Below are 26304 nucleotides of genomic sequence, written 5' to 3' on the forward strand. Positions count from 1 at the left end.
TCAATTTTCAAGAAAGGGAGGAAGGAGGACCCAAGCAACTATAGGCCTGTAAGCCTCACCTCAGTGTTCAGGAAGATCTTGGAGAGAATAATCAAGGAGCACATCTGTGGGGGGCCTGGAGGGGACATCATGCTCAGGGGACATCAGCATGAGTTCATCAAAGGCAGGTCCTGCCTGACCAACCTGATTGCTTTTTATGACCAAGTAACTAAATCCTTGGATGATGCTGTCACCGTGGACGTAGTCTTTCTAGACTTTAAGAAGGCCTTTGACACTGTCTCTGACCCCATCCTCATCAATAAATTAAGCGACTGTGGCATTGATGCCTGAACAGTTGAATGGGTAAAAAATTGGCTGATGGGGTGCACCCAGAGACTAGTGGTGGATGGGTTGTACTCAACCTGGTGAGATGTGAGCAATGGGGTAACCCAGGGCTTGGTCCTCGGGCCTGCACTGTTTAACATCTTCATTAGTGACTTGGACAAGGGGGTGGAAAGCACGCTGTCCAAGTTTGCTGATGACACTAAGATGTGGGGTGAGATGGACACACTTGAAGGGAGAGGCTGTAAATAGATTTAGACAGACTACAAAAGTGGGCAGATGAGAATAGGATGGGGTTCAGCATAGACAAATGCAGGGTGCTTCACCTTGGGAGAAGGAATCCACAGCATACATACAAGTTGGGGAGTTCCCCTGTTGAAAGCACAGAGGCAGAAAGGGATCTTGGAGTCATTATTGACTCCAAGATGAACATGAGCTGCCAATGCCAGACCGCAGCCAGCAAGGCCAGCCATACCTTGCCATGCATCCAAAGGTACATCAAGATACTTCCCCTCTATGCAACTTTGGTCAGGCCACAGTTGGAGTGCTGCGTCCAGTACTGGGTGCCACACTTCAAAAGGGATGTGGCCAGCCTGGAGAGGGTTCAGAGGAGGGCCACTCCCTTGGTGAGAGGGCGGCAGGGCAGGCCCTATGAGGAGAGACTGAGGGACCTGAACCTGTTCTGCCTCAGCAAAAGGAGGCTGAGGGGGGACCTGGTGGCTGCCTACAAACTCATCAGGGGAGATCAACAGCAAATAGGTAGAGCCCTTTTCTCCCCAGCACCACCTGGGGTGATGAGGAACAATGGTAATAAGCTGACGGAGAATAGGTTCAGGTTAGAGATCAGAAAGTAATATTTTACAGTTAGGTGGCCAAAATCTGGAACCAACTTCCCAGGGAACTGGTCCTCGCCCCTACCATGGTCAAATTCAAGAAGAGGTTGGATGATCACCTGTCTGGGGTCTTGTGAACCCAGCATTCATTCCTGCCTGTGACAGGGGGTCAGGCTAGATGATCTGTTCAGGTCCCTCCTGACCTTAGCTACTATGAAACCCACCGTATAACAACTATTGCATAGAATGTGTGTAAAATGGATAATTTTTGGAAGATAAAAAAATCAGTTCCATTAAATTTATATACATCTTTATCATTATTATTTGTTTAGTGTATGTGTATATACATGTCACTCACAAACTTACCTCTCTGAATTTGGCTCTAAATAATTCCATGCAATTTTCAATATAGTACAACTTCTTAATCACAGCAAATTAATGATCTCATGCTGAACGTAGATACAAGAAGAAAGTAATGGAATTAAAGAATGTATCACTACCAAGTTATTAATATGGCTAATAGAAGCCAAGTACTTCAATACCAAATACACTGTGGGCATGTCTACATGTGCATTTAAGCATACCTAAATTTAATGCACATTAACTTAATGTGCATTAAGCGAATTTAGGCAGGTGTCTACATGTACAGGCATTAAAGCACATTAGTGCTGTGTGTGGACTGACCTGGGATAGCATTAGTGCAGTTTAACACATCTACATGTTCATTGACACGCTTTAATTATTCACGCCTAAATTTGATACCTGCATTTGCAAGTATCAAATGTAGGCACCAATAGCCTAAATTCACCATTTTTAATGTGCATTAAGGGCATGCATGTGCAGATGTTTGCCCTTAATGTACATTAGCTTAGGCTAAGGAGTATTAAAGTGTCACATGTAGCTCTCTTTAAAAAAATTACATACTATCACATGAAAAAAAATCCAAAATGAAATAAATACAGCAAATGAAGCAGCAAACCATCACTGAGGTAAGACTATTGAGCACAGACAACATGACAAAGATCTTTCACAGGTGTCTGTTGGCATAACTTCAGTCGATTCTGTTGAGTCAGTGGATGCTTTGGCCTCACTGAAACTCAGCCTACCTCAGAGGTGGCTAAATATAGATTTAGCAACTTAATATTTTGCACTGAAGTCTGAAAATTTTGCACTAAGTTCCTGACTGTTCTTGCTATATTTGTGTATGCAAAATGTAGTTCAATCTGTACACACATGGATCTGGTCTCCCAAATATATTTTAACTTACAGTATGAAAATTTGGCCCGCAATGCAATAATCACTGTACATGGGATTTTCTGCATTATGATTTTACCAACTCTTCAAAATCCCAGAAGTGAGGTGCAGGGGAATTTCAAAGGAATAGAAAATAGATTTTAAAACAAACCTAACCCAGAGACTAGTTTCTATGGTGAACATGAACAAATTAACTAAAAGTAGCTAGTTACTTTCTCATTTTATTTTACTCAGAGCTTCAGTCTTGTGAACTCAAGAGTAAATTGGATGCTTATCTTGCTGGGATCCTATGACCCCAGCTGACTTCCTGCCCTTTGGGCAGGGGGCTGGACTCGATGATCTCCCGAGGTCCCTTCCAGCCCTAATGTCTATGAAATCTATGAAATTCAGTGATTCCAATAACATTTGATAGGGATAAACAATATACAGTAATAAATTATGCTGGACTTACGAAAACAACCCATAAAAATATTTTGCTATTTATTTTATCAGGCTTTTCAATTAAAATCTCATAAATTCAGTATAATTTTTTTCCCTGATGAGACTTCTGGACAGCTACCAATCCATAATGCAAAAATGTGGGCTTGAATCTCCACTCTGTTTCAGCAGCAGTTTGAGATCAGCATAGTTCTTTTGTCTTCATTGGAGTTACATTGATGTAAGAAACAGTGAAGTAATGGGCCCTGTCTATAACTCTCCCTCTTTATCTATGTGCTTCACGGGGCCTGACTGTCAAAAGATCTGGTGAGTAATTGTACATCTGGTGTGCACACACAATTACTGCAGATTGTACATGACAAATGTTTGTACTTGCAAATAGTGAATTGTGGCCTCAGCAGACTGGAGACTCTGGTCCCATAGTGTCTTTTTTTGGGAAATGACTTTGCAATTGGGAAATTTCCTCTCATTCTTCCCTTGTGTAGAAGGAATTTCCACTTGTGAGGTCCTGCCAGAGGTAACAGCCAGCTCCTATATTTACCAGTCTTTCACTCCTGATGGAGAAAAGGGTGCTTTGAGAGATGGGATAGACTGGGGTTCTGCTATGCCTACTCTTCCCGTTGTGCATGAATTTGAACCAATAGAGAAATAGAGAACTAGGGCATTTATGTCTAACTGGATACTTACATTTACCAAGAAACACATAATATAGGTTATAGTAAGGTGTAAATATCTTCATGTGCAATTATACGGTTGTTTGGCTTTTTGAAAAATCAGTCTCTCTCTCTGTCTCTCTGTCTGTCTCTCTCTCTCTATATATATATATTTCTATCAAAGTAATTGCTAGGCATGATCATTTCTTAGCATATTTTTAATATGATCCTTTTTCAGTAACAGTATTAAATAAAAGTATTTACTTGTAACAGTAAGACAGATTGCATTCAGACTTCCAAGTGCTAGACTTTGCCTGACCAAAGTATTTCTAATTTTGCAAGATTATCTTTAGAATAATGGATAATGATGGTCCACATGTCCTCTCTGGGATTTTCTTTACTGAAGTAACAACCAGCTGATTAAAGGATCATGTTGCTTTTTATGTCTTCTAAAAAACTATTTTTTAAAGAACCATATCTAAGAAGTTGTAAGGTTGGTGTGTTGTAGCCATGATGGTCCAGGAAATATTCTTTTTAGGTAGTATCTATCTTTTAAGGGTCCAACTTCATAGCTGGAAGAGATGTAAGACTTGCTTTCAGATCCACAGGCACGCTACTTTCCTAGACCTGAAGAATGGCACTTTGGCTGCTTACAGATGTAAAAAAACCAAAACAGTGCTGTACTTTAAACTTTGTGTGCTCCTGCACCAAACCCAAGCACACGCCCAGAAAAGGCATTGTGTTATTTGAACCCGGCTTGCCCAATGTCTGTATAGATCAGGCACCTTAGTGGGGCTTTTTGGCACGTTTATCTAATAGCTGATTGAACCAGTTTTAGATAGAAATGCCAAAAAGCTCCACTGAAGCACCTGATCAATACAGATGCTGTGGAGCCAGGTTGAAATAACTCTCTGCTTCTTCCGGTAAAGTGCATTTTTGGGGTTTTTTTTTTTAAACATTTGTTCCTGAAAGCTTGGCTAACATCTGTCCCAAATATAGTTGGTCCAATAAAGTATCATCAAAAACACTTTGCCTCTCACAGATACTTAAGAGTCCAGGGAAAAGCATATGTGCAAATAACTGTTTCTAGCTATCCACTCATCCATACAATATGTGAATAGACATGCGGTTGCATGCAGCTGTGTACCTGACTTTTGAAAGATCTGGACCATAATATATAGATCAGTATATTATAATGTGAAGTTAGATGTGATTATGTATTGGCATATTTTGGCACAACTACCTTTTTGTGTTTTGTCCTTTGAATATATACAAATTTGAAAAAGGTATTATTAATGTGAATGAAATACTCAAAAGAACAGGACTACATTATGAATTATGTATTACAATGACTAGATATAAAAAGTGTACCAGAATGTTAACTGAAATGTAGTGGATATGGAATAATACTTTGACCTAGAATATAGTAATGAAAATCCAGGTTACAAGCAAGAAAAAACAGTTGTAAAACAAAGACTGTACAATAATGTTTATTGATTAATTGTATTTCCTCCTAGAACTCAACAGTGCTTATAATACACATGCTACAACTGTTTCTTTCTCCCTACAGTACTTGGGGTGCATAGAGGTCTTACGCTCAATGAGATCTCTTGACTTCAATACTAGAACACAGATTACAAGGTAAGACTTTCTGCCAATAAATGTACATAGTTAACTCTTTGGATTGTATCCAAATAGTCAAGCTTAGAACTGGAGAAGAAAAAATATATAATGTAATGTTCAGGTATTTGAGCCAGTGGTATTTTGCATTTATGAGTGGATGTCTTAGATCTTCTAGGGAACCCAGCCAGAACAGGTATCAGATTCATACCATTCTCTTTTAAAAGATAAGTATATTCATAATGAGAATCTTTTTAACTGACTTATCACCTGTTTTTTACCATCGTAAAAATGTTTTTAGTTCTAACCCAGGCGGCACATTTTGATTTACCTTTTGGAAGGATAAATGATATTAGTTTATAATAGTTCAGAATGGCTTATTATAATTAAGCATGCCAGGGTTCTTTATGTGAATATTAACCAAACCTTGCTTTAATTTTTGTCACTGTTTTTTTTCTGTAAATTTTTTGCCTGCATTCTTCTTTATTAACAAGTTTTAAGACCCGACTCTGGCATTAATACTGAGCCATACTTGCTGATCTAAAGCAACATCATTGACACCTAGGGAGTGTTATGTCTATTTTGCTTTCCGAGTATGTGGATGCTTTTGGCTTTAATTGTGAAAATGTACTTTTGGTTTTTTTCGTTGAAGTAAGGCATATTTAACAACATGCTGGGCATTTTCTTGTGCCATTGACCATATGTGGAACACAGAAAATGTCATCAAGGAACAAAATACTGACTTATTTTCCTGTTTTGACTGCCATTTGCGATTATAGTTTTCTGATATTTAAGAAAAAATGATGCTACATATGCAAATGCCTCATTGTGATCTCTTAGAGCCTAATCTGAAGCCAGCCAAAGTCATGAGAGCCTTTGGATGAACTTTAAAGCAGCCACTAAATTTTGAACTTGCATTTTGCTCATTCCACTGATCCTCAAAATACTTAATGGCTTGGATTAATGTCCATACAGGAGCCTACAACAACCTGTGCCTCATCTGGTCATTTGGTTTCTCACATACAAGCCTATTTCTTATTAAGGAATCATATTTCCCAAAATTCAGATATCTGAGCTTCAGCCTTCATGGTCACTCACTGGCATTTGTATAGGAATGTTGACATGTACATATGCATAGAACCAGAAAGGATCAAGATCAGATCCATGTTATAGAAGGGAATCATGTAATTCCCTTCAGCAAATTATCATGCCCTGACTGGTTTACTCTGCCTTTAGTTACAAATCAAACACCAAACCTCCAATAACCTGTATTTACTCTAATTGTAGTACTTCTATGTTTTAGTCATAATAGGCACATCTACACATGTACATTTACTGCACAGTAACCTAAATTACTGTGCAGTATGGGTGCGCATATACATGTGCATGCCCATACTGCACAGTAACTATGGTGACTTAAGCTGATTTGTGCATAAATATGATACCTGCATCATGCAGGTATCAAATTTATGCCTGACTAGTTACTGCACAGTAACACTGTGTGTGTGTGGACTGACTCGGGACTAACTTTAGTCCCAAATCAGACCACGCACAGCATTAATACACCTTAATGCCTGCATGTGTAGATGGCAGCCTATTTGTGCTGCAGTAAATTTAATGTGATGTAAATGCACATGTAGACACATCCAAGCTGTATAAAATCCTCTCTATCTTTTCCTTCATAATTTACTAAACATTATATATGCTGTGGTGCTATGCCTGCCAAGTCAGGAATTGTCATTTTTTGTGTGGTTTTTTGCTACTTTTCTCTGTACCCTGCAGAGCTGAGAAAAATTTCAAAATTCAAAAGCCTCAAAAATTGATAGCTGAACATGTTACCCAATGATGGCACATTTAAAATAACATGATTTGGGGGTTGGGAGGGAGAGAAAAGTTTCGGATAATACCATATATTTGATCATCTATATTGTTTAGTGGAAAAAAAACAGACTTCTAATTCACTTGATGTTTCTGTTCATCTTTAGGGTCAAAAAGTCACAAGTAGCCTTGTCAAAAGTAGACTCACAGAGCTGAGTCAGGAGGCTCTGGCTCTGCTGTGGACTTTCTTGCATCACCTTGGACAAGCCACGCCATCTCTTTGAATCTCATAGGGTTGTGAGACTAATTAAATTAATAATTATAAACTGCACTTAAATCCTTTGATAGAAAGTACTATAGAAATGAAAACTATTAATAATATGACTAAGATTTTCAAAGCTGTCTAATGCAATTAGATACTGGAATTTCATTAGAAGTGCATGGGAACTAGGTGGGAATTAGATATCCTACATCACTTAAAATATCATCTTTATTGTTAATCAGATAGTTAGACATCTAGGTACAGGTAGGAACAAAACACACATGTAAAACTCTGACAGTGATTATAGGACCTGGCGTGAAACCCCAGATTAAAGACAATTCATTTAGGGCAGTGGTTTTCAACCTGGGGGTCCACAGACAATGTCTGAGGGGTCCACAAGAGATGACTATGATCAATCAAAAGTATGTGAATACTCACACCTACAATTCAAAAGAGCCTGCACCTTGATTCAGAATTCTTTAGAGGTCCACAAATGAAAAAAAAATTGAAAACCACTGATTTACAGGGATTTCTTCTCTTGTTGGGGTTCCTTGTAGAATACTTTTGCTATTTCACATTACTTTATTTGGTGCATTACATTCTGACCCTTAAATTGTTCCCACAATTTTTAAACATGTAAATATTAATTTTTTAACAACAAATTAACTTTTCCTGTTAAGTGAAGTCAGTGAATGGGTGAAAACTTTCACCATGCTATTAGTAGGGTACCGAGAGCCATAGTGCTACCCAGAAAGATTCTGTTCCTGGATGTGGTTTAGAGAGAAATGAGTGGGTAATTATGAGTTTTTTTTCCTTCATCACTGTGGAATTTGAAGCTCTCAGCTTTTACTTGAGCAAGAGAACTAGAGCAGTATTGGTCACTTGTACTCTCCTTTTTCTTTCACAACGTTTATGTGAATCTTTGAACTGATAAATGGATATTCAAGCAAAAGTGTCAGCAGGTGTGAATCATAGTAAAATAAAAGGCAGTTGAATTCATAAAGTGCATCAGTAACAATCCAAGAGAATTCTTGGCACCCATGAAGTATGTTAATTTGCCTGGGATAAACAGAAAAAAATCATTTTCAACCAAGAAGAGGAGCAGGCTAGATAACTGAACTAAAAGCAGCTGGCAGCTGGTTCTGAATACACCATGGCACTCTCCACCATCACCAGTAAAAGGGGCCTTTAAAGTTTTGTGGCCAGCCTATTTGTGTCAAACATTTTTATTTAAGAAAATCAGGTAAAAATATTTTTGCAACACATGGAGTGTTTATAGTTCATCTAATACATCAGTGTCCACATCTGTATGCTCATCATTCAGTCTCTTTATATTATGAGTCTCAGCTACCGTTGCATGCTTGAGTGTATTATACATTAAACAGAATTATAATTATGTTGCATGCAGTTTGTCCTACTATAGGTAACTGAAGTACAAGGCTTGCATGCTCAGTGTTGTTGTTATCTAATTGAACGCAATTTCTTTAATGCATGCAACAGCTGAAAATCATACCTCACCATGCTGAGTGAAACATTGTGTTGCATGTTCTGTTAATAGTACGTAGATCACAGGATTGAAATAACATGTATTAGTGATGGGCCTGAATCCAATCCCCTGACACTAATCCCCTCCCTAAACTTCCTGGGGCTGAACAATTTGAAACTAGATCCTGACTGAAACTTTTTAGATGGAGCCTACCTTTACAAGGAACTAAATCAAAAGTTTAAGTGTGCACTTTTTCTCCCATGTTTCAGAACTGGCCTCAGGTCCACCATTAATTTATGTGGATGCTCACTAGATACAGTATTTCTTTAAACTGTATTTATCTTCTTTGCAGAAACTCATTATCAACAAGGATCTCCAAGAGAAAGAAAGCCACTGGAAGAGAAGAATGGTTCTATTATAGCTTATGAAGAAAGTTAGGTAACATATGCTACCCAACACATCCTATACATGTTCCCAATCTTGTCTCCTCTTCCTCACTCCTTTTGCTTGGAAAGTGCCATAGAGAGTCACGAGTACTTTCTGTACCACAGCTTTTGAAATTGGGATAGTGATGTAGAGGATTTGAATAGACCGACTGGAAATCCTGCACAGCTTGCCAAGCACCCCTCTGCCTGCTCTTGTATAAGAAGCTTCTCTTCCTTTCATAGTTGTGCAGTTGCTGATCTTTGAGGAATCCCAGGACTGCTCACTGCTGCTTTGCTCCCCAGGGAGGACTGCAAACCAGGAACAGGGCTATACTCATAATCTGTAACAACAGACCAGGGCAGACAATTTGCTTTGCTCATGTGTACTCCTCATGGGCAGTGCAGCTCTTGACTACTCACTACTCAGGTTTGCAGTTAAAAGGTCACATTTGCGGCGATAATGTTCTTCAAGTATTTCGTGAACCTCCAATTGAAGTCTGAAGATTCCTATTAGTATAAAGTGCTGTAGTAATTTATTGTTCATGAGCTTCATAACCAGAAATGTGCTCAGTATGGAAATAGTGCCCGCTACTAATATGTACCAGTAATCATGGATAGTATTTAGGTATTTAGTGATTTACAGTACTAGATACATGTACTCAATAAAGTAGAGGATACTGATGAGGAATTATTTTCATCTCCCCACATACATCCAGAAAGCAACATGAAAATATTACAAGAAAAAGATTATATATGCTTTATATATTCAGCACCTACTTTTTAATGGATTTTTAATAGCGGTGTGTTAATTAGTATTTGGGTTAATTTAACTAAAATATGGCAGCTCTATATTAATGAGAAAAAATGGCCAATCCATTCCTCACACTTTTATTCTAGCCATCCTAGGCATGGCTAAGGATATGTCGACATTATTTTTATGATGCCCTTGAGGGCGAAACTGTAGGCATCTTTTGGCCCAAATCCTGAAGGGGGCTTGAATTCTTGTATCTGGACCTGCAGGGGGACAAAACACTGCTCTTGACTCAGCTGTAAACTGGTACTTGGTCATTCAGAATGGGGAAACAAAGGCAGCCATACAGAGGGCTAACCACATCACTCCCTTGCATGCTGAAATTGCCATGGCTAAACCATGATGACCTCAGAAATGTGATGGTGAAGCCAGTCTGGGAGTATCCCATGCTGGGGCAGTGTCTCAGCCATGCCTAAGACAGAGGTTTCAAGAGCAGCAATACGACTGCCCTTACTATTGGGTCATTTGATATGTACCTAGCTATGAATTAGATACACCAGCTATGAGCAGGGATCAACTTCACTTGCGGCAAGACAAAACCAGTTTTGTGGCTTTGTCCCAACATGAAGAGCCCATTTTGCAGGCATTTTGTGATGGCCCCGCCTTTCAGTGGTAATTAGCAGAGGCCCCGCCCCTCAGCACTGATTGGTGGAGAGGCCCCAGGGGAGAGGAGGGACAAGGGGGCAGCTGCCAACTTGACTGCTGGCTGCCCTTAGTCTTACACCACCCCTCAGTGCTGATTGGTGGAGCGGCCCCGTGGGGAGGAAGTAAAGAGGCAGCCACCATCTTGTCTGCTTCTCCCTTTGTGCTGACCTCCCAGCTGGTGCCTTCCCCTCCCAAGAGGGCTGCAAGGCCCACCTGGAAGGGGAAGACTTAATAAGAACTTTTTTTTAGGGGTTTTTTGTGGATTTTGTGGTTTCCGTGAAACTGCAATTTAGTCCCTAGCTAGTCCCTAGCTATAAGTTAGATACACTAGCTAAGACAGCTATCAGTTAGATACATAGTTAAGTGTATCTAATCATTAGCAAGGTGGTATTTTTTCTCTATATGGTATGCAGTCCTAATCATGTATAAAGGCTATAAACAGTGTCAAGGACAGAGTGGGCAATTAGTTTTTGGTTTGCTTTTTCAGATCCATCACATTTAAAGAAGCTTGTTTGCAAGAAACAATGCACGATGCTGAAAGGAAGAGAAAGAGGAATGGCTTTCTCTCTCACCATATAAGTTTACTACAACCTGGCTACCAGACCTGTTATTGCAAGCTTATTCTACAAACCCTCCCTTCTTCATGCTTTCTGTGACCTGTGCAGGAAGGCTAGTTTACATTCTTCTGTTTCAACTCCACTGTAAGCATTGCCTACCATGCCATTTTTCTGAGTTGGCTCACCTCCATGTGACTGCCTCCAGGGGCTCACTCTGCCAGTCATATCCCTAGGACCATTCCCACCTGCCCAACACTACTTCTTTTCACCAGCCATTGAGCATTGGGTTCCCTACTCTCCATTCTGTTTTCATGAGCTACTTTTTTAAGCCCCAGCCTTACCAGGCCAATTTACTTTTCCCCTCAGCCTTTAAAGTGTCACTACATGTAGTATGTAAGAGCTAGCCTTTTTGGCTTCTTAACTGCTTGTGTTGTAAATGAACAAACGCTATTCTGAGTATTAAATATATTTGTGAAAACTTACTTTTGGTCTCTGTGGGATTTTTTTCAGAATTAAGCTGTTTTTAATTTTAATACAGACCTTGTTTCTCTGCAGCAGGTGTTAGCAAGTGGTAGTGGATTTGTTTATTAAAACAATTGGCAAAGAGAATTGTTCTAAAATAAATAGGGACTGCCTGCTGCAGTTGTCCAGAAATGTACAATTCCTTTCACTAAGAAAATTAATTGAATTGTTAGGCAGTACTATAGTATACACATGTTTTATGCAATCTCAAGAGTAAATTGGATGCTTATCTTGCTGGGATCCTGTGACCCCCAGCTGACTTCCTGCCCCTGGGGTAGGGGGCTGGACTCGATGATCTTCCAAGGTCCCTTCCAGCCCTAATGTCTATTAAATCTATGAAAATCTTTTTTAACCTGTAAAGTCCCATGGCATAGCGATTAGGATGGGAAAGATATACTTAGAAGTGTGGGGAAATGTGAATAAGAAGTTAAGTTTTTTGGGGTGCAATTTAACTGACAAATAACTATACCTCTGCCATGGGAACATCTTGTCTGAGAGGAAGAACTTCTATTGGACTTTAGTAGGTGGATTAGGCCAGCAATCCTACTGGTGAAACTTGGAATACATGAAATGACTTGCATGATTGGCCAAGGTTGCTAATTGTAAAATTTGATTTAACAATTTTTTGTCCTAATATACAACTGGAAAGTCTGTGCAGACTTTTTAAGCTTGTCTGTCTTTATCCTCAAAACAGGAGTTCCAATGCTGTCTTGTCTTAAAAATGAATCAGTTAATGAATTAAATAAAAAATAGTATCAGGCAGAAAAATCCAAAACAAAGCAAGATACATTCTCGTGATAGTGTACTTTCCAAAGAAACAGGTCTCGGCTTTACTTGGGCTACTAAAAATAGCAGCAAGAACAAAATTAATGAAAGTTATGAAAAATACCAAGATAACATCCTTTCAAATTGACCATAAGGCCTATGTAAAAGGTACCCTTTTCTGTCTTAGAAAAGTGTCAAAACACCTTGAAGCTCTGTATGTCAGACTGGCAAAGTGCAGTATTACATCTATATAACACTTTGCTGGATACATTTGCCGACTGAAATCTATACTGGAAATTTACAATGGGTTTTTGCCAAGAAAATTACTTCAAGGTATGATCATCTGCAAAGCAGAAAATACTCAGGGACAGATTTGGAACTCAGTATGTGGTCCATGCTACAGTCTGCACAGAAGCTAATTTTACAAGAACTCAAGATAATCTGGTATTTATCTGAGACCAGTGTCTGCCTAATGAAATGCCAAAGAAAGGTTTTTCATGTATTCTTTCAAATCACATTTCTCTGCTGAGGAAGAAAGTATACTTGTACCAAAATTTCCAAAGTCTATGGAATGATTAGCCATGCAAATATATCCTGAGATTTTTTTCATTGGCATTTTCAGACACATGTTTGGCACTTTTAGAAGTCAGATAAGTGTACTCTCAAACTAGCAGCTATGGTGTGGTATAGATATCAACATATGGTTCACTTTTTGCTTAGGCTTTTGCAAATTTGATATTGGTACAAAAAAAGGCAAATATTTTCCCCACTCTGGATGGGCACAGGAGGCAGGCAGAAGTCTCAGTCTTTGTCACTTTCCCAACATACTCGGGTAAATATACAACTGAATGTGGATCTAGAATTATTTGAATGGGTGCCAACCCTGCACAGGCACTTACACTGTCATTGGAGAATGGGGAGGGATTGCCGTCTGATTTCTCCCTGCCTGCCTGTCTATTTAAATAGTTACAGGAGTACCCCAGTGCCTGCATGTCTGCTGGCTGAGAGGAGCAAATATTGTAGTTCTCCACAGCAGCAATAAGGCCTTCTGTTGAGAATGGTAACTCCATGCCTGCCTGGGAGAGCTGGTCTTGCAGAGGCAGAGTTGTGGAGAAAACTTTGGTTCAGGTGCTCCAGTTTCACACCTTTCTCTAGGCACATTTCAAAAACAAACTAGCATTGATCTCAAAACTCCTAATATTCCTCACCAAACCCATTGCTAATATTGCCCATGTCTACGCAACAGACTTCTTATCCTCAGCAATCGTATGCTCAAGCACTCTGCATTGCTCTGTGCAGGATGCCTTCCAGTCCAGAACCAGAACAGTCACTTCTGCACAGTGCCATGGGAGGTCTAATTAGGACCGCTGAGTGGCATTGGCAAGTAGCCCACCTACAACACAGCTGTGGATGCAGCTACACTGCTACTAGTTTAGAAGGCAGGCTTCTTGGAGTAGTACAATGGACCTGAAATCACTGCCATTGGGGCTGGTAAATTTACTGTGTGGACATGAGGTTTCTTGAGTATACATCTGCTCCACACAATAACTAAAAATCATGTCACCAGTTGAAGCAACGGTGGAGGTGAGACTAATTTTGACAGGCATGTCTTAGCAGATCAATATATAACAACTAAGGGTACTGTCTTCACCTCCTTCAGTTCCACAGCATACTTCTTTTCATTTCCAGTGCACATGCATAATGCAAACCCTGAGGTCAACAAGATGAAGATGTTTTATGGACAAATGCCCTTATCCTAATATGGCAATGTGGCGTTATTGTTTAAAAATACACGAAACCTGTTTTTCCTACATTTTACCACCTCTTTTGCACAAACATGTGGAGCTCTTTGATTGTGACAGGGGGCTGATAATCGAACCAGCCAACTCAAATTAGATTACTTTGTTTCACACAAATGCATTCCTGTGCCCAAGCTCAGTCCTGATAAGGTCAGCTAGCAGAAATCTCAGCTGGGTGGATATACAGTGGAGCGATTCTCTCTGACAGGCAGCAGCCAGCAGGCTCAGTGGTCAAGTAGCCCAAAAATTACAAACACAGCTCTACACCAAAGGTGGAGAAAATACCTCCAGTCCAAAGAGGCAAGTTGTTTTTGTCAGGAATATTTGACTGACTTCTCTGCCTCCCGCCCCCATGACTCCTATTGCCTGATAGTCTGATAGTGGGAGTTGGGGGTTTTTTTTTGTTTGTTTGGGGGAAGGGCGTAGATTCTAGGTAATTTATTGGCAAAGTTAAATTTACCTCTGCTACAAGACTATCTTCTTTGAGAGGAGGAACTTCTATTAGATTTTAATAGGCTGAGCAAGACAGCAATCCTACTGGTAAAATTTGCAAAATCTTGGAGAGCTGGGCCAATTATAGGAGGGGAAAGACAAGATGAAGGGAAGTTAGTGTGTAAGCTAAGGTAAGCTATATAGTGTACTCTGCACTAACTTCTTGGCTTTTTACAGACATTACAGCTAGCAGTTCAGAAAGGTTAGAGCAAGTTAAAAATGACCCCCGATCTAGGGTAAATTGGAGTAGGGGGAGGGGCAGATGGGATGGGGGGTTAGTGGTGGACTTGGAGGTACTGGAAGGCTAGCAGGCTCTGCTGGGAGGCTTGGGATTGGGGGGAGCTAGTAGGATTCACATGCGTATTGGTGGGGTCTAGGATGGCTTGGGATCAGGGTGGCTAGCAAGGTCCACCTAGCTTGGGAAAATTGGGGGGTTAGTGGAGTCCATGGGGGGTGTTAAGGGGATTGGGAGGGGGTGGCAGGATAAGAGAGGCTCTCCAATCCCACCAAAGCCCCCTGGACCCACCATCAGCCCTCTTGATGCCACCAAACTGCCCCCAACCTCACGAACTGCTCCCAGGGCCAGTTTTACTGGTATTCATGAGTCCCAGGAGCCTGACTGAAGTAAGCTGAGGTTGGGGAGGGGATGGCAGCTTCACTGGAGGGATTAGGGGTCCTGTTTCCTTCCCTGACACTGGGGCTAGTTTTAGCATCCCCCGCCCTCCCCCCCCGACAAACTACTTCCACTGGTGAACCAACCCTTTCCCAGTCCTGCCTACCCCTCTCCCCTGATTTACTTCTGTTGGCTCCTGGCACTAAAGACTGCTGGTAAAACTGGCACTGGGAGTGGCTTGCAGGATTGGGGGGGTTGGCAGGCTCAGTGGGGTGGGCCTGGCTGGACCACAAAGGTTTGGTTGTCCATCTAGGAGTGGGGGGATGGACGAGGGGGCTAAAAATAGCCCAGTGCCGGGGTGAGGTGGGAAAGGCACAGGCCCAGGGCTGGGGCCAGCAGCTGAACTTTTCTAGCCCTGATGCTGCACTCCGACCATGTACAGAAGTTCAGTTATATCAATCTATATGCACCCAATCTAACTTCATGCACCTCTGATGTAGAGTTAAATTAGATCAGGTCAGCCATTTTTTTAACTGATTTAACCTTCCTGGAACTTCTGTACGGTTCACACTTATATTGACCTAATTAGGGATCTACGTGTAAGGCCCACATCTGGGGAACTAAGTTAGATTGGATGGCCAATTTTAATGTCATCCAACCTCCTCCTAACCTCCCTGAATGTCTGTACAAACCCATGGTGTGGAAGGGCAGTCTGCCATCAGACTAGCTCGGTAGCTACCCACCATTTCTCAGAGACAGTCTGGGAACCAGTCATAGGCTGTGGAGAAACAGAAAGACCCCCAGTTCCCTGGTCTTACCCTTTGCAGGGTCTAGATCTTCCTGGAACAGGGGTTCGAGGAAAAGAGATGGGGAGCCATGGGAGGGCATCTGGGCTAAGGAAGCAGCATTGGATAATTGAAGCATGTGTTCAGTTTTCCTGGGATTAATGAAAATACTTATAGTGAGGATGTATTTACCCCTGTCTAATATCTCAAAAGTGACCCGTGCCTGAGATGTCATGAGGGCATACATGTGTGTGACATTCTGTTGTGCTGGCTTCTGAAAATGCCATGGTTAGTTCTTAAAATGGGCTGATTTGGAATTGCTCTCTTGGGAAAATTAGTAATTCTTTTATCTAAAATACATCACAGAAAATTCACGCGACCTATAAATAGCAACTGTGGTGAATTTGATGATTAAATTCAATAAGTGTACTGTGAAATGGAGCAATTGTAATCTTGGTGTAAGGGGCCTGATCCAAAGCCTGTAGAAGCTAGCATGGATCTTTCCACTGATTTTATTGGTTTTTGGATTGGGTCCTAGATAAAATGCATCACAGCTTAGTTGCAGAGTCACTACTTCATAATAAACCTATATAATAATTTGCTGAGCTATCACAGGTATGTATGCAAGCACACATGCGCACATTCAGGAAAGCTACAGAACACGAACCAATCATTGGGTTAGGGTTGAATTCACATAACATTTTAGTTTGTAATGACTCTTCAGCTTGGTTTTGAGGTTTTGGTTGTTTCTGACTGACTGTGCTATTTCCTCCCATATTTATTATTTTTTGACATTATTTTGTTGTAGAAAGCAAATGCTCTTTGTTCATTTTGAAACCTACACATAGTACTTTGTTAAGACTCTGCAATGATTATTAATATTTAATATTGTTAAACAATATTTTCCAGTTTACCTTTAACAGTCCCTGTAGAGCCATTGCAACATCCATTAATGCAAAAGATCTATTACAGCACTGATGCTAATATCTAACAAGAATGACTGTGCATTCATATGTACATATTTTCAAAAATTAATAACTTAATTATTGCACTTAACTTATTGTTAAATACTGAAAAGACCTACTAATATTCGTCTATACCTGGATGATCTGCAAAGGTTCATTTTGAAATATATAATCATTCTCTTTATTCAAATTTCTTCGGAACATGCATTTATTTCACTTTGAACCTGTCAGCCTTAATTGACCAATGAAAGAAATGCTATTAGGAACCTAAAACAAAATGTTGGTAGCGTAAAAGTATTTGAAGTGGAAAACCAAAGCCACAAGTTGTGTGTCATAATGAACAAATACCAGTTAAAATCTTATGTCACAACACAATATCAGAGATTGTTTGCAACATGTATTTTAGAAAGTTTTGATATTATATGAAGCCAGATGGCTTTGCTTCAACTGTACAACTCTCAGGGAGAACAATGTTAGTTACTAACTTCTATTAAAAAAGCAAAACAAAAACAAATAACATATTTTTAAAGTGGTCTATAAAAGGGTTTGCTAATTAAGTGTATCATTAAGATATGATATCACACAATACAGTAGGATAAATACATGAGAAGTTGGCAGCTTCTATCATTTTGGAGAAGAGTCTTAGTTCTTCATTTTATAAGGAACTCATTGTCAGCCACAAACTGATTCATCAGGCATCTGGCTAGACCTCTTACGTGTACACCATGATCCAGAGATTTGATGGTTGCCTACTATGGATTCTCAAACCACTTTAAGCCAGCATTAAACATTATCGCTCTCTTATCTCAAAGCAAAGCAGGCTTAATTTAGGGGGATGGAAAGAAGGTATATTTCTGGCAAGTCATAGTTGGAAAAAATGGAATCTGTTTTCAAGCTGCTCAAAAAATGACATTTTCTTTACTGGTACGAAAAGATCTAACTGATTCACTAGTAACTGAGTTCTCACCTATGCATGTGAATGCCACAAAGAGCTAAGCTGTCAATATTCCCTTTCAGTGCAATTCCAAAATATAATGATGAAACCAACACATCTATTTCCTAAAACGCTTATTTTCTGTCTCTCCAGGGAAGCAATCAGCCGTGTTTGTGAAGCAGTGCCTGGTGCCAAAGGAGCCTTCAAAAAACGAAAGGTAGTTTTCTTTCCTTCTTGTTAGGCTGGCTGTATTTCCATAGTGCAACCTAGATGGAACCAGATGCAGGAGCATTTAAACTAGCCCAAGAAAGACAGGTCCAGAATAATTCAAAGGCTTATTTGTGTTTAGCCACCGTTATGTATCTCTTTCTCTCCTTCTCAGCCGTACCTCTCACAGAAAGTTATTGACATGAGTTCATTTAAGAAAATGTCATTGTTTGCTGTGTTTGCACCTGCACGGGGAAGGACTGAGTCACCTTCCTTTCCTACAGAGGTTTTCATATCATGGGTGGTAACACACATAGATGGGAGTGGATGAAGTCTTGCTTTCATCCATATACTACACCTGAGCTAGGACAAAGGGGGAAGTACTCTATACCATGTGTAGAGCTACCCCAGATATCATCCCACCTGGAGCAAAGAGAGAACTGAGAACCATATGGGTATATCTACGCTGCTGTGACTGTTGCTCATGCAGACTGGCTGACTTGAATACTTTGTATAATTTAGGTTGGGTTGGTTTGGAGCTCAGTACAGGCTAACCACCTGAGCATTGAACAAGCTCCTTAGTGGGTTTTACAGTCTGTGATGATGAGCTTCAACAGCGCAACAGCCACATTGCATTACCCAAACTAGTCTAAAACTAGCCCAGGTATGCATACACAAGCTACAGTCACAAATGGGTGATGTTATGCTCCTTCCATGTCCCTGGGGTGTAGGTTGTAGCCGTGCTGGTCTAAGGACATAGGCAGACAAGGTTCTTTGCGTGAATCTGATATCTTTTATTAGACCAACTTAAATAGTTGGAAAACAATTATTAAGCAAGCTTTCGGGTTCAAAAACCCTTTGTCAGGCTAAGGAAGTTTCAGCAGTTGGTGTGTGCTCTTCCTGGATGGAATGAAAAGTAAAGAAGCCAGAGGCTGGGCTGGTATGCATACAAAACAGGTAGTCAGTGAAAATGTAAATTAAGGAGTCAATGGATGACAGACAGGTGGGGAGGGGGGAAGAGAGAGAAGGGGAATGAAAAGTGGATACCTAGGAGTCAGATGTCAGGCAGGTTATAATGTGTCATAAATCCAATGTCAGTATTTAGTCCATGATTTTTAGTATCCAGGAGGCTGATGAAGTGGAGTTCATAGGCTCGTCTCTGGGAAGTGTTTTGTAAGTTTCCTTTGAGGATCAGGACTGAGAGATTGGAGAGAGAGTGGTTTTCTTGTGAGAAATGTGCCCCCACAGGTAATTGTGTATTCCTGTCTTTCATAGATTTCCGGTGTGCGTTCATTCTGGTGCGCAGTTGTTGTTTGGTCTCTTCTACGTATTTTCCAGCAGGGCATTTGGTGCATTGGATGAGATGTATTACGTTTCTGGAGGTGCAGCTGTAAGATCCAGGAATGCCGATGGCTCTGTTGTGGGGTGTAGTAATTGTGGGGGTGGTGGAGATGGGTTGGCAGGTTTTGTATTTCTTGTCATAGCATGGTCTGGATCCCTTTGGTGTGTTCTGGGCCTGAGGAAGTTTGCTTCTGGTGATGAGGTTAGCAAGGTTTGGTGCTTGTTTGAAGGCTAGGATGGGTTGTTCTGGGAAAATCTTTTTAAGAATAGGGTCTCTTTCTAGCATGGGTTGCAATTGTTTGAGGATTTTCCATACAGGTTTGAGGGAGGGGTGATATGTCATAACCAGCGGTGTGCAATTTGTGGGGGGTTTTCTTTTGTACTGCAGCAGTCTTCCCGTGGTATCTAGGTGGCTCTTTCAAACATGCAATCTCTCTCTGGAGGGGTGTCCTTGTTGGGTGAAAACCTTTTCAAGATTGGTGAGGTAGCAATCCCAGGTGTTCTCCTCAGTGTAAATTTGGTGGTATCTAAGGGCTTGGCTGTATATCACAGCTTTCTTGGTGTGTTTAGGGTGATTGCTGGTTCTGTGCAGCTATGTATGTTGGTCTGTGGGTTTCTTGTATAATGTGGTCTGTATTTTATCATTCTGGATACTGACCATCATGTCTAAAAAGGAGATGTTGCTGCTAGAGTATTCTAGAGAAAGTTGGATGGAGGGATGGTGATTGTTGAATTTCTGATGGAACTCAATTAGAGATTGTAGGTTTTCAGTCCAAATGATGATGATGTCATCGATATATCTTAAGTATAATAAGTGTTTGATGGTGCAGTTCTTGAGGAAGTCTTCTTCCAGGTGGTTCATAAAAAGGTTGGCATACTGTGGGGCCATTTTGGTGCCCATAGCAAAATGGAAGAGCACAGACCAACCAGTGAAACTTCCTTAGCCTGATGAAGGGTTTTTGAACCCAAAAGCTTGCTTAATAATTGCTTTCCAACTATTTAAGTTGGTCTAATAAAAGATATCAGATTCACCCAAAGACCCTTCTCTTCCATGTCCCTGGGCAGTTATGCACTGCCTCCTCTGCAGAGCATATGGCAAAGCCACAGTTTAGCTCCTAGGAAATTTAGTTTGCAGTGAAATGAGCTTATAGCTGAAATGAAGGAATGTTGTTTCTATTAATGTGAAGAGAATATTAGGAAAGGTTTAGATTAAGAATAAGGGCCTGGATACTCGAGAGGCTTACATCAGTGTAAGAAGGTTTTACACTGGTATAAAAAAAATGTGGACAGGACAACATAAACCCTTATGCTAGGGTAACTACATCCAGTCCAATATAAAATTACCCCAATAAAATCAGGTGTAAAACCCCATTGTATAATTTATGCTCATGGTATAATTAACAATCACAAATTTGGAAAAGGGGGGTGCAGAGGATGAGGTGCATCATCACATATAAAACAAATCATATTTTTCTCCAGTTAAAAAGAAACTAGAACTTTTACTAACATGCTAGGGGCTTAGAGTTGTATTATCTTAATATTGAAGCAAAACCAAATATAACTTCATTGGAATGAGTTAAGAACAATCTGAAGGGCTGTGAAATAAGATTTCATTACCAGGAGCAGCTAACAGACAGCAGAATTGCAGAACAAAGGGTAGCAGGATTGGTGGAACAGTAAGACCATTAAAAAGAAGAGAGGGTCGTTAACACCTGGGGAATAAAATGAATCAAAGGGAGGTGCAAGTGCACCAGTGCACCCCCTGGATTCATCCCTGCTTAGCTTGCTATTGTCTGTCTGCTTTCATCCCATAAAGGCTGTTAAATCAAGGCAAGAAATTACCTGCTCCTCTGCTACCTAGTGATGACATGCTGTAGTAGCCACTTAACTTGTGTGCAGCTACTCTGGGATAGATGTGGGTCTTTCTAGTCCATATTGGATGGGTCTACATTAGATGTTTACTGTGGAGTTGCCTATTTAGGTCTGCAGTAAAGTCTCACCTTCTACATGTGTGGCCCTACGAGGACACAGTAAACTAATAAACACTGCCGTAGTGTAGTACTTGTAAACACAAGTCCTATTCTATGGCAGCATTATTTAGCGCACTGCAACACACGTTTACATGCTGACTGGGCTGGCTGGGGGAAAAGGGTGCTTTAGTGAAGGGACTGCCTGCCTACTAGCCCTACACTTGAGCACTCCCAGTAAGCCCCTCCACAACACATTAAGCTGGGTCAGAGCAGCCTCAGGCTGGCAGGCTGACCCTCCATGCCCCTGCCAGTCAGGGCTGCTCTGACCTGGCTCAACATGCTGTGGTCACAGGTGCATGTGTAAACGTGGCACCCAGGAACAATAAACTCAGATGTGAACTGCACCAGAGTTTATTGCTTTGCCTTAAATCATGTGTGGATGTGCCCACAGTGGTGTAATTAACACTAGTAGCATAACTAGTTGTGGGCAAGGTGGCTACCAACTGTGGGCACTGATTTTTAAAGGGGCATCTATGCCCAGGCCACCAAATTTCCTATGTACTATGCTTCTTAGGGACACAAGCAATTTAATTTACTCTTTGTAATCATGTAGTCTGTCCAGGTCCTAAATGAATGAAGGAAAGATGCAATTATTCTTTCTATCTACCTACCCATCTACTTAGGCAAAGTCCTGACAGAAGGCAGAGGAAGAAATACCACTTATCTTCTGCAGTGATTAATCCCCCATTGGATACAATGGGCTTAGCTGACACAAGATATATCCACACAAGCATGCTTCCATGTAATATATATTTTGTTGTCATGGCCACAATAGGGTACTGTAATTAATTCTCACTCAGCTGTATGCAAACACCAAAGCAAAATAACAAATATTATAATATATCAATGGAAATGACCTCAGAAAATAAATGTTTTGGTAAAAGCTTTCTTCTGTGTTCAATCATTTTTGGCGTGAATTGTTTTTATATCAGCAAGTCAAATAAAGGCAAGAATGTATAGAAAAGAAATACTGCTTTTAAAATAAGCCAGCCATTTGACAAGGGGATAGCATCCAACAGCAGCAGCACTTCAACTAAATCTTAATAACACTCTCAAAACTTTTGCCAGCCTGTACTTTATCCTGTCTTCATGGTGAGTCTCATGTTTTTGCCAGTTTCAGCTCATGCATCTTATTTTCTCCAGTCAGGGAAAAATTCTCTTCCCAGTTCTTAAATTTATGTAATCACATTTATTATCTGCACTATATCCCCCCCACTTTTCCTCGCCGTGTCTGCACACATTCCTATGGCATCACTGGAGGCCCTGCTCCACATGCAGAAAGGTGCAGGAATGATCAGCAGAAATTTTTAGTGCAAACCAGAAAGGAGCCATGGGGGCTCTACTGAAGTTTTTTACATAGAAAAAAATCTTGTTCATGTAGTAAACAGGTGCAATGCCTTCATCTCTTTCTAATGCCTGGTTCCAATAGAAATAGGGCTTTCCTACTTACCAGCAGTCAGCAAAGTTATTACATTAGATTAAGGGTTAGAAACGTGTAGTTTTTGTTGATTACATCCTAGGTTTGGTCAGATGTTTCTGTCTTGGGTGGCAGTGGCACAAAGCAGTAGCAGTAGCTGCAGCTGGGGTGCTAGCTCAGCAGTAAAGCAGTCACTGTTTTTGTGCCCCCATCACCCTCTAGTTGGGGCGTGGGACTGGTTCCCCAGTTGTGCCCGCACCTTCGTGACACAATTGGGTTCAATCTTCACTGTTTTAATTGTGCTTTGCCAACACATGGGGGAAAGGTGTATTATGAGGAATGATCTCTGGAGAAAACAAAATGCCCAAATATCATGATCGTTAAAGTATATTCATTCTTAAAAGCAGACCTTAATATTTCAGTTGATCCTGCATTAAATGAGTTGCCATTATGAATCAATAGAGTACTAAACATCATGTCTTTATTTCACAGCCACCAAGCAAAGCTCTCTCTAGCATCTTGGGCAAGAGCAACCTTCAGTTTGCAGGGATGAGCATCACTCTGAATATCTCCACAACCAGCTTAAATTTGATGACACCTGATTCAAAACAGGTTTGTGAAGAATAATCCCTACCAAGGATTTGATGAATTGTGTACCACACAGGGTGCTCTATGTACTCAAATATTTGTGTGCTCAAAACATAAAGAATAAAATGAGAAAAGAGTATGAAAATATAAGACACAGTGGATTAAATACTTTGTTTTCACAGATCTGCAGTGAAAATAACTGTGCTTCACTTGTATAGAGTAATTCTGCTGCTTTCTCTAATCAAATTTACTTCACAGGGCTCGTCTACAAATGCATTTGATATAGCACCGGTTTATTCGCAAATAACTCATGAATAAATGGTGCTAAGCATGCATCTACACATGCAGAGAAGCAGGAGCAGATATGCTGCCCATCTGCTCCCACTTGCCAGGGCCCTGCAATGGGCCCATGCCACTATTGGGGGCAGCTCCAGCTTCTGGCTGCAGCTGCCAGCAGCCAGCAGCCAGCAGCCAGAAGCCCTCTTCAAAAGGCAGCCTTGCTTGTTGCTCTCTGACCAGCCACTTCCCTGGCCAGGATTACAAGGACGGCACATGGCAGCACTGTCCTCACTGCCTGTGCCTGCCTATGCTATGGCTGTTCCAGCCCATCCCTGGCAGTGACAACCAGTATTCCATGCTCCTGTTGGATGCCACGGTGACCCTGCTGGACCACTGCGTGGCTCATGGCCATCTGAGCCCTGCCACCTCTCCCATGTGCAAGAACCAGTTGCCTGCCTGCCATGCACAGTCCCAGAGCCACTACCATGCATTTGCTGCCTCCACCCTATTGGCTTGGCCAGACCCCAGCAGGGACGCTAACAGTGGGTTCCAGGATGCCACCATCAGGGCCACCATCACCCTCCTGGGCATCCAGCCCCACCACCTCTGGACCCACCAGGCCAGCCAGAACTGGTGGCAGCACATTGTCCAGCACACCTGGGAGGACAAGCAGTGGCTGGAGGCCTTCTGCATGACCCACACCACCTTCCAGGACCTCCTGGAGCAGCTCCAGCCCCACCTTGCATGGCAGCACACTGTCATGAAGCCACCCCTCCCTGCACACACCTCGGCCTGCTGAAGTTGGCCACACTCACCAGCCTGTGGTATGTCGGGCAGCTGTTTGGTGTGGGCAAGGCCACTGCTGGGGAGGCCATGCTGGAGGTGTGCAAAATCCTCCAGGACATGCTGGGGCACACAGTGCTCTGTGTGTGCAACCCCCTGGTGGCAGTGACAGGGTTCCATGCCCTGGGCATCCCCCAGTGCATCAGGGCCCTGGATGGGACCCACATCCCCACCACCTGCCGGCCCCTTTTGGACCACCCCAACTACAGCCATAGGGGCTTTCACTCTGGGTGCTCCAGGCCATTGTGGACCACTGGGACACCTTCACGCACATGAGTGCTAGCTGGGCGGGCAGCCTCCATGACATCTGCATCTTCCAGAAATCTGGCCTGCTGGGCCTGGTGGAGAGTGAATGCTTTGTGCCAGGGGTGCTGGACCTGCAGATGGGCTCTATGGTGGTCTCACCCCTGCTCATTGGGGACCGTGTCTGCTCACTCCTGCCCTGGCTCATGTGGCCTACACTGGCCACCTGGACCTCCTCCAGTCTCACTTCAATCGTTGCCTTGGTGGAGTGTGCCTTCAGCTGTCTCAAGGGACACTGAAACTCCATTACCACCTGCCTTAAGTTCACCAAGGACAATCTCCCCTGGGTCATTGTCGCAGCCAATGTCCAGGGCAAGCAGGGCTGGTATGTGGTCCTGGCCCACCTGCGGGCAGCTCTGGCTCCCTGCCCCCATGGAAACAAAGCAAGCAGCAGGGCTGGGTCTAGGCAGGGGGGCTGGGTGGCTCCAGACCTGGGGCATGGGCCAGGCCAAGGGCTTCAGGCTGCTGGAGGTGGCACAGGACCTCCTCCCAGGCCCAGATGGGGGGTTGCTGCTGGGCGGCAGGTAGCTTTCAGAGGGCAGGCAGTGCTAGGGTTGGGGGCTGGGCAGTGGGTGGCACAAAGGTGACTGACAGGGCCAGAATGGTGTCCAGTACCCTGGTGGTCATTGTCCGTGGCCTGAAGTGCCCAGGCCAGGGTGGCATTCTGCTCCCACAGCTCCTCTACCCATTCCCGCTCAAGGGCCAGGAGCTCTGCCCGGAACTCCTGGTCCTCCTGCTCCTGTGCCTTCTTGCACCAGTCCTGTATCTCCTCGTGGGTGACATCCTCTGCCCACCACCTGTCATGGCAGGCCATGACTTCCACCTGCCAGGCCTAGGTATCCTCCAGGCAGTCATCCAATATTGTGACTGGATGGCTCAGGAGGAGGGTCCTGTCCAGGAGCCTCCTCCAGCAAGGCTGATGCATCCATAGGGTCCCAGCAGTGGGCAGCGGTGACCCTGAGGCTTAATCCTGACCCGCTGCTGCTGATGCCCTGCTGCTGATGGCCATGGTGTCCCTGGCACACCTGTGCACCCTGCAAGGGACCCTGAGCTATGACGTTGTGGGGGACAAGCCCAGGCTGCCCCACAACCTCTGCCACTGCCTGAAGAGCTGTGGCTGCACTATATGTCAGCGCTCCCCCACAGCTGAGGAGTACACTGCCGCTGGCACCGACATGTTGCTTGGCGTGTGAGAGGCTTGTGCCTGCCTAGCTGCAGGACATGGGATGCTCAATAAGGTTTTGCACTGTCTCCCACTTCTCTGCATGCTGTGGGGGGAACCTGGGGCCCATAGAATA

General features: G+C 42.4%; 1 protein-coding gene across 1 annotated transcript in view; it reads left to right on the forward strand.

The window, feature by feature from the left end:
* SHC3 (SHC adaptor protein 3) overlaps positions 1 to 26304 on the forward strand; it is a 92535-nt gene that overhangs the window by 29366 nt on the left and 36865 nt on the right. Inside the window, exons 2-4 of the mRNA XM_090038555.1 lie at positions 5070 to 5140; positions 18152 to 18215; positions 23486 to 23605. Of these exons, the coding sequence (XP_089894681.1) occupies positions 5070 to 5140; positions 18152 to 18215; positions 23486 to 23605 (255 nt within the window). The remainder of the gene's footprint in view (positions 1 to 5069; positions 5141 to 18151; positions 18216 to 23485; positions 23606 to 26304) is intronic.

This window comes from Crocodylus siamensis, chromosome 3 (genome assembly GCF_052110815.1).
Source record: "Crocodylus siamensis isolate JL-2025a chromosome 3, ASM5211081v1, whole genome shotgun sequence".
Lineage (NCBI taxonomy): Eukaryota > Metazoa > Chordata > Crocodylia > Crocodylidae > Crocodylus > Crocodylus siamensis.